The sequence below is a fragment of the Triturus cristatus genome, chromosome 4_1, assembly GCF_964204655.1.
Source record: "Triturus cristatus chromosome 4_1, aTriCri1.1, whole genome shotgun sequence".
Taxonomy (NCBI): domain Eukaryota; kingdom Metazoa; phylum Chordata; class Amphibia; order Caudata; family Salamandridae; genus Triturus; species Triturus cristatus.
This window is the reverse complement of record NC_140585.1, coordinates 1192496179-1192505760: the sequence shown is the minus strand read 5'-3', so window position 1 is coordinate 1192505760 and position 9582 is coordinate 1192496179. Positions and strand designations below refer to the sequence as shown.

At 48.8% G+C, this 9582-nt stretch overlaps 1 protein-coding gene across 2 annotated transcripts in view; it reads left to right on the top strand.

Annotated features, from left to right (window-relative positions):
* Positions 1-9582, top strand: part of HOOK2 (hook microtubule tethering protein 2) — a 289087-nt gene that overhangs the window by 152260 nt on the left and 127245 nt on the right. For both annotated transcript variants that reach the window (XM_085654470.1, XM_085654469.1), the window contains exons 10-11: positions 906-1046; positions 1957-2158. In XM_085654470.1, coding sequence (XP_085510596.1) covers positions 906-1046; positions 1957-2158 — 343 coding nt within the window. The remainder of the gene's footprint in view (positions 1-905; positions 1047-1956; positions 2159-9582) is intronic.

Sequence of the window (9582 nt, the reverse complement as noted above, 5' to 3'; positions counted from 1 at the left end):
GTAGTGATATGCTGTCTTGTGAAGCCCAGGGTAGTTCTGTGAACAGAGCACTGGTTTAGGCTGCAACAGTTACAGAACAGGGCTGTGGTATTTATACAGGTGGATCTGGCATGGTTGTCTTCTCTAAGCTATGTACGGCCCTCCACTTGGTGAACGTTTTTCTTAGTACTCCGATGCTCTCCTGCAAATGAAGGTTGGTGCAATGAATTTCTTCACTTTCAGGTTGTAGTGGCATTTTCTCTTACATGTGTGCACATATTCTCCTCTTTTGAGCTGGAAAGGTCCATTTGGGAGGAATACTGAAGTCCTACTTTATTTACACCTTTTAGTATTCTCCTACAGGCCTAGTTTTGAGTGAATGTTTCCTCTTAAGCACATTTCCACTTACAGATGTCTTGTCTAGTCTGGTACCTCAGAACTAAAGTCTTTGAGTGCTGACCTGTAGCCACAGGAAGATTACCAGCTCACTGGTCGCATTGAAGAGAATTGTTTAATGCGCAGACATGGACTTGCACAAGCTCTGTTTAGAAATGTGTTTTTAAGTCGCTTAATGTATTGCCTTATGCAGATTTCTAAACTATAGTAAACTAGTAGGAGCTTTTTTTTAAAAAAAATGTAGTCCATCGACCAGTTTACAGTTTACAGTTTTCTTTTTTTTTTTTTTTTCTTCTTTCTAAGTGAATGTTGTGGTTTGTGTCCCTAATGGGTATTGCAGAACTCTACTGTTCCCTTCACTCACCACACTCTGTCACCAGGGTGTAGATCCAGATCACAAGCCTTTCTGTTTGTCTGGAGACAACCCTGCTGCCCCCCTTAGTCAGTGCTATGATTTTTGCTAGCTCCAAGTTCAGCACCAACACCTTTTGGATTTGCTGATCAGGCCACTATTCTAATTTTTCCTGTAGGCTGGAGAGTGGCAAGGACGACTACCGCATTCGGTGTGACGAGCTTGAGCGGGAGGTCCTAGAACTCCAGCGTCGAAACGAGGATCTGACCAGCCTGGCAGAAGAAGCCCAGTCCCTCAAGGACGAAATGGATATCATGCGGTAAGAAAACAGTGTTGAGCTTGAAGAGCTGTGGACATCTAGAGCAGAACATCAGGTGCTTAAAGCTCTGGCATTGGAGTAAGAAGTGGACAAACTTGAAATTGCAGTATAGAGCACTGTGCTACTGCATTGGAGTATGCAGTCCCTTCAAATGAGTAGTGGGAATTACATGATGTAGAAAGATTTTTGAAGTTTTTTGTTACGATAGGAATGTATTTGTCACCAGGTATCCAAACATCTTCTGACTCATCAGGCCTTACGAGCCTGATGAGGAATATCCAGGATAACAAACGTACTTGTGATAAATTGCATGTGTTGGTAGAGCTTGTGGTCAATGCTTTCTCGGGGGGGGGGGCAGTACATCTTATAGGAGACTTTTAATGAACACCAGCTTTTGGGAACGACAGAACCATGAGTGGTGAATTTGCTGTATATTTTAAGTTCAGTAACTGATGGTGGGAAGCCCCTCTGTACACCAGGTGTCATATGGTGACGATCTGCGAGCAGTGTATCTGTCCTGAAAATTTGGTGCAGTGCTTGAGCTAAGGCGCTGTGCATAGCATAAGAAGACCTGAAAGCTCTGCCAAAACTTGTGCTTGATAGAATTAGAAGGACTTGGCACTTTAAAAGGGTGATGGACTTATTTGGGGAAAATGTAAGATGAGTGACTCTAGTACTCCAGGCACAGCAACCCTAATTCTTCAAAGATCTTAGGAAGCACTCCAATTAAGGATAAGATGAACTACTGTCGAGCTCAGTCTGTGTGCTGAAATATCTGGAGAGTAAAATTGTCTCAGCATGTTAAATATTAAGTGTGACCTAACCAAAGTATCTAGTGTGGTACTAATGATAAAAGGTCATTGAGATAAAGTTTGTGCTTTAAGTTTCCCATCTTGCCTTTCCCCTGCAGCCACTCCTCTGATAAGGTGAGCAAGCTAGAGGCCATGGTGGATTCCTACAAGAAGAGGCTAGAGGACCTTGGAGACCTGCGACGGCAAGTGAAGCTGCTGGAGGAGCGCAATACTGTGTACATGCAAAGGACATGCGAACTGGAGGAGGAACTGCGTAAAGCCAATGCTGTGCGAAATCAGCTAGAGACTCATAAAAGACAGGTGAGAAATTGGTCTTGGAGTAAGTGGTGCAGGTGCATGGGGAAGAACTGTGTGGATCCTTGTGTTCTTACAGTACAGTACCATTTAGTGGCATACTCCCTTCACACCAATACAGTTTTGCTTGTTTTGCATCCCTTCCAAAACTCCTGGACTACACTGGCAAATATGGCCACTGTGTGTCAGTTTGACTCAAATACCAAATCAAGTGTTTCCTTATAAAGAATTCTTCCATGTCCTTCTCTCTGAGCAATATCTACCTCAGAGTTATTTTCCTCTTAATCTGACTAAACAATCTAGGTACCACAAATTAATATGGCTTCAATGTTGGCTTTTCAACCATCCGAGGCACTTTGTTGTGTGGGAATCTCTCCTTCTAAGGTTACCACAAAGAATTATACTGCTCTTCACAGACACCACAGTACAAAAGGGGGTGGTGATGGACCGAGCATCAGAAACAATCAAACACTCACACCCAGTCAACAGATCTGGGTTTGATCCATCACCGTTCTTTAGCCCACTCTGCCACCCCAGTTCAGACACCACATCTCGGTTTGATTATTGCTAGGGGAAACTCTATAGCTGGTGGCCTCAAAATACAAGAGACAACTTTCTGCAAATGTATGCTACCTGTCTTGTGGAAAGTCCATGTTGATTTCCTGTTCGTTAACAAATCAAATAAAATATCCACAAAGCTTTATTGTCCTGTGCTCCCTTATACTTTATATGAGTGTTCCTGCTATACCTTTGATCAGACGCAAACATTAGTCTAAAAAAGCCTGCTGACTCCAAATTTAGTCTAGAAAAGCCTGCTGACCATTTGTCAGTCAGAGAACAAACATTTGGGGCAAAGGAGGGGGAGGGCAAACCATACCTTACCTCCCTCACCTGCAATTCCCTTACCATCAGTTTGTCTTGAACCTTACAGTGTGAAGTTCAGAAGTGTGTATAAAATGTACCGCCAGAAATGCACACTCCATGATGTGCTTGCTTTAGTCACTCACCATATTTTGAGTGTATGTGGTTCAGACAAGTGCTGAATAAGCATCTGTGGCATACCGTGTAAAGATGCCGACTACATCGTTTAACCCTAGTTTATTTTTCCGCTCCTTTTGACTCTACTCAATCAATCAATCTGCATTTATAAAGTGCAGCATTGTGACCCCCTGGGGTTATCTGGGCGCTGAGGGATCCAGGTCTCTGTCGAAAATCTGGATCTTGAGTTTCTTTCATGAGTCCGCCAAGGAGGGTGTTCTGAGATGAAGGGGATGGTCATTCTATGTGTTGACGGATGTGTACGACAAGGAGCAGCCTCCGCTGCCGCTTCGACTGGTTCGAGGGGGAGGGGGGGGGGGGTGCGCTAGGGCGAGTGATGTGGAGCGCAGGTGTCTTGATGGCAGATTGAAATTCAGTCAGTGGTTCATGTAGGTTGGTCCTTAGTCGTGAAGAGCTCTGTAGGCGTGTGATAGGATCTTGAACTGGTATCTTTTCTGGATGGGGAGCCAGTAGAGATTTCTGAGGTTAGGAGTGATGTGGTTCCATTTGGGGAGGTCTAGGATTAGTCTGGCAGTAGCGTTCCGTATGGTCTGGAGTCTTCTGAGGAGCTGGATGGAGATTTTGACGTAGACCGTTGCCGTAGTGGAGGTGGATGGTGACTAGGGCCTGTGTGAAGGTCTCTCTATTGTTTATTGGGTTCCATCTGAGGATTCTGCGGAGCATGTGAAGTGTGTGGCAGCAGGAGGAGGTGACTGCTTTGATTTTTGTTGTTTCATGGTCCGTTGGCTGTCGTGGATGATGCCGAGGTTGCATTCATGGACTGTCGGTGTAGGTCCGAATTCTGCTAGCCAGCAACTGTGGTCCCATGCAGAGGTGTTCTTCCCAAAGATTAACACTTCAGTTTTGTCGGAGTTGAGTTTGAGGCAGTTGTCTCTCATCCATTTAGCTACACTGGTAATGGTGTTGCAAAAGTTGGTTATGGCTTTGAAGAGGTCCTCGGTGAGCGAGAGGATTATGTGAGCGTAGTCTGTGATCCAGCGGTCTACCAGCTTGGGGTTACACACACACACACACTATATACTCACCTGGGCCCATAAACATTCATACAATAAGCTAGAAGTTCCGCCGTAGTCAATTTAGTTTTACCTGCAAGATTTTGTTATCTTTACCCAAATCTTACCATTCCAATCTCCTTGACAATAAATTTCCTCTGGTCAATAAATCTAGTAGCTAGTAGTATAGGCAGAAAAATAACATTTAAGTTTCTCAAATGATCAGACTCAATGAGTTTTAAAAGTTTATCTAATTAAGTTTTGTGAGTCAGAGATCAAATACATGTTCACATCGGGTTCATTCAGGAAACAAATCCAATTTAGTTCAATAATAATCTCAATAAAATAATACGATGGCAGTACCTGTAAAGAGAGGGAAAGAAAGAGCGGTTACAAAGACAGATTTCACAGAATTATATGTTCGAGGCATATGAGCTGCAGATTGTACACTTAGCATAGATCGCCATCTGGTGTTGGGCCCGGATGTTTGCAGTTTGTTTTTGTTCTTTGGACAGTCTTTGGAAGTCACGAGTTCGGTGACTCCTCCTTCGGTCCGTACTGCGCATGGGCTTCGGCTCCATCCTCAGATTGTTTTTTTCCGCCATCGGGCTCGGATGTGATACTTCGTGCTCCGGCTTCGAACTTCTACGGTTCCAGCCTCGACGGAAAATCCTCGTTCTTCGAGTTTCTTCATCAATCTTCATCTCTCGAAGCGGCACTTTTCTCCATCCCGTACATCGGCCTTCGGGCCCTCCTCGACTCCGGTCCCGGCCGATGGAAAGGACTCCGTTCAAAAAGTGCCCAAAATGTGGGTCTAAATTTCCCCACACCGACCTCCATCAGGTGTGTAACCTTTGCCTCTCTCCAGAACACGAGGCTAGAGACTGCCCCGCCTGTAAGTCTTTTAGATCAAAAAAGACCATCCGGGATTAAAGAGCTCGACGCACCATGGCGCACTCCTCGACCGCGGCTCCACCGGACATCTTAGGAGACGACGCCGAAGCTTCGGGGCAACTACACACCGAGCAGGAGGACGACGTCAGCGCTTCCGAGGCCGACGACTCAAGACGTGGAGGACATCACACCGGCGCAGCGGGTCGTGAGTACTGTATCCCCTCCCACCCCCGCGCCCAAAACCAAAGAGACTCCGGTTACACCCTCGCCTGCAGGCCTGGGCAAAACCAAGCACACAGCTTCTATCACCCCACCTTCGGGCCCGGTGTCGAAGCCTCAGAAGTCTCACGGCAGCTCGGGCTCGAGCCAGCCGACGCCTGGTGCCGAAAAACACCATCCGGCACCGAAGAAAGCGATCCCCAGCTCGACTCCGAAGCCACCGGTGCCGAAGCCTGGACTCTCGGTGCCGACAAAACACAAACATAAATCTGTCGGCACCGACGCTCCGGCGCCGAAAACTCCTTCGACGCCGAAAAAAACGGAGGTACCAAAAAAGCATGGCGCACAGAAACCATCCAAACCCTCGGCTCCGAAAACATCGGCGCCAGCGGACGATTCGGCGCCACTGGATCTCTTTACACCAGACCCTTTGCAAAAGACTCTATTTAAAGATCCAAAGACTGGGCTATTGACTTTAGTTGTCAAGAAAAGACGTCTTGACACACCGGCTCCTCCTCCACCGCCCAAGCGGAAGGACTCTGCTACTTCTCCTCTCAGAGTGCCCTCCCCACTACCTCCTCCTCCACCCCCTCCCCCTCCCAGGTCTCTGCCACCCTTACCTCATCACTCCCCGACCCCGTCCCCAGATCCGAATTACGGGGATCCAGATTATGACCCGGCGGACGCCCCAATGGACCCCACTCCACCGGGGACCCCAGACCCATGGGAAGACTACCACAACCCTGACATACCTGATATGCCTCAGGACGACCTATACCCATCCAGGCCGTCTCCTCCAGAGGGTTTCACCACTTAGTGCAGAGAGCAGCACACTACCATGGGGTGGACATGCATAGCGAACCAGTGGAAGACGACTTCCTACTGGACACATTTGACATTCAGGACAAGTCCACGTCTATTTTGCCCATGCTTAAAGGTGTCACCAAGCATGCTGCAGAAGTGTTCAAGGACCCTGTCAGGGCCAGGGTACTGAACCCTAGAATAGAAAAAAAGTACAAGGCGGCACCCACAGACCCTGCATACATTAAGGGCCCTGCTCCCTTAGATTCCCTAGTTGTGTCCACAGCTAGAAAGCGGGCTAACTCCCAGTCCTCCGGAGAAGCCCACCGCCAGACAAGGAATCGAAACTTTTAGACGCGTCTGGCAAACGCACCGCCTCCCAAGCTGCAAACATGTGGCGCATTGCAAATACACAAGCGCTACTTGCGCGCTATGACAGAGCACACTACGACAAACTTGAGGCTCTTATGCAGCACCTCCCTGAAAAACACAAGCGCAAGGCTCATGACCTGATACAGGAGGGTAAACTAATTACAAACACCTCCATTAAGTGTGCCCTCGATGCAGCCGACACTGCTTCTTGACGGTGGACGCACATGTATTTGCGTCTTCAAAACTGGAACTGGAGGGAACATACATGTACTTATAGCATGCACATGGAGCCGTTGGGGTCTACGATAGGGGACATAACTGATCACAAAATTCATATTTCCTCAGCCACTGGATCTCTTTACACCAGACCCTTTGCAAAAGACTCTATTTAAAGATCCAAAGACTGGGCTATTGACTCTAGTTGTCAAGAAAAGACGTCTTGACACACCGGCTCCTCCTCCACCGCCCAAGCGGAAGGACTCTGCTACTTCTCCTCTCAGAGTGCCCTCCCCACTACCTCCTCCTCCACCTCCTCCACCCCCTCCCCCTCCCAGGTCTCCGCCACCCTTACCTCATCACTCCCCGACCCCGTCCCCAGATCCGAATTACGGGGATCCAGATTATGACCCGGCGGACGCCCCAATGGACCCCACTCCACCGGGGACCCCAGACCCATGGGAAGACTACCACAACCCTGACATACCTGATATGCCTCAGGACGACCTATACCCATCCAGGCCGTCTCCTCCAGAGGGTTTCACCACTTAGTGCAGAGAGCAGCACACTACCATGGGGTGGACATGCATAGCGAACCAGTGGAAGACGACTTCCTACTGGACACATTTGACATTCAGGACAAGTCCACGTCTATTTTGCCCATGCTTAAAGGTGTCACCAAGCATGCTGCAGAAGTGTTCAAGGACCCTGTCAGGGCCAGGGTACTGAACCCTAGAATAGAAAAAAAGTACAAGGCGGCACCCACAGACCCTGCATACATTAAGGGCCCTGCTCCCTTAGATTCCCTAGTTGTGTCCACAGCTAGAAAGCGGGCTAACTCCCAGTCCTCCGGAGAAGCCCCACCGCGAGACAAGGAATCGAAACTTTTAGACGCGTCTGGCAAACGCACCGCCTCCCAAGCTGCAAACATGTGGCGCATTGCAAATACACAAGCGCTACTTGCGCGCTATGACAGAGCACACTACGACAAACTTGAGGCTCTTATGCAGCACCTCCCCGAAAAACACAAGCGCAAGGCTCATGACCTGATACAGGAGGGTAAACTAATTACAAACACCTCCATTAAGTGTGCCCTCGATGCAGCCGACACTGCTTCTAGAGCCATAAATACCAGTGTCCTGCTTCGTCGTCATGCCTGGCTCAGGATCTCAGGTTTCAAGCCTGAAGTCCAGGCGTCCATACTAAATCACCCTTTTGATCAACAAACTCTCTTTGGGCCAAAGGTGGACGAAGCGTTGGAAAAGATGAAAAAGGACACAGACATAGCAAAGTCTATGGGGGCACTCCAATCACAGGTCCCTAAACGCTCCTTTCGACGCTCATCCTTTCGTGGCACAGGCAGAGGCTTCTCCGCCGATAGCGCCTCTACCTCCTACAAGTCCCCTCCTCAAAATACCTTTTCAAAGGGCAACCAAAGGGGTGGTTACAGAGGCAACAACAATCAGGGCAGGGGCAAAACTAACACCACCCGTTCCGCAACCCCGCCCGCACAATGACTTCCCTTCCCTCCCCCCAGACCATCCCACTCTGGTCGGGGGCAGACTACAACAATTTATCCACGCATGGGAATCCATAACATCGGACAAATGGGTGAACCAAATTATTCGGTCAGGGTACTGTCTCGAGCTAACATCTACCCCACCCAATATCCCTCCAAGACACGGTCCAATGTCTCAAGAACATTCCACACTGCTCAAACAGGAGGTGCTCTCCCTCCTCCAAAAACACGCTATAGAGCAGGTCCCCGTCAATCAGCAAAATCTAGGGGTCTACTCCCTGTATTTCCTTATACCAAAGAAAGACTGGACCCTGAGGCCCATTCTGGACCTCCGGCCTCTAAATGCGTACATACATTCAGACCATTTCCACATGGTCACCCTACAACAAGTCCTCCTGCTCCTCTGTCAGGGAGACTTTCTCACTACCTTGGATCTGAAGGACGCATACTTTCACATTCCAATACACCCTTCTCACAGGAAGTACCTCAGGTTCGTGGTGGACGGTCAGCATTACCGATTCACGGTTCTCCCCTTCGGGGTCACCACCGCACCACGGGTGTTTACCAAATGCCTGGCAGTTGTAGCAGCACACCTCAGGCGTCAACAGATTCATGTCTTCCCTTATCTAGACGACTGGCTAATAAAAGCCGCGTCCTACAATCAATGTGTGCAACATACCAACAGCACCATTCAACTACTCCACCGGCTAGGCTTCACGGTGAACTACCAAAAGTCCCACCTCTTACCATCTCACACAAAGCATATCTCGGGGCAACTATAGACACCTCCAAAGGTATTGCCTATCCAAATTCAGCCAGAATCGCAAGCATACAAGCCTTGCGCAAAACATTCCTTCCCCAACACTCTCTTCCAGCAAGAGTGTTTATGAAGCTCATAGGAATGATGGCGTCCTGCATTTTCATAGTGCCCCATGCAAGACTCCACATGCGTCCACTCCAAGAGTGCCTAGCACAACAGTGGAACCAGGCCCAGGGTCAGCTGACGGATCTGGTGTTGGTGGACGGCCGCACCCATCACTCTCTGCAGTGGTGGAATACCACAAACCTTTCCAAAGGGCGGCCGTTCCTGGACCCGGTTCCTCAGGTGATTCTAACAGCGGACGCATCGCTCTCCGGCTGGGGAGCACACCTCTTACACCTCACAATGCAAGGTCTATGGACGCCACAGCAAAAATCGCTCCACATCAACCATCTGGAGCTCTTGGCGATCTTTCTAGCCCTAAAATCCTTTCAAAAACAGATTTCGGGCAAAGCAGTCCTCATTCGCACGGACAACATGACTGCAATGTATTATATCCAAAAACAGGGGGGACACACTCTCCCCAGCTCTCCCGCCT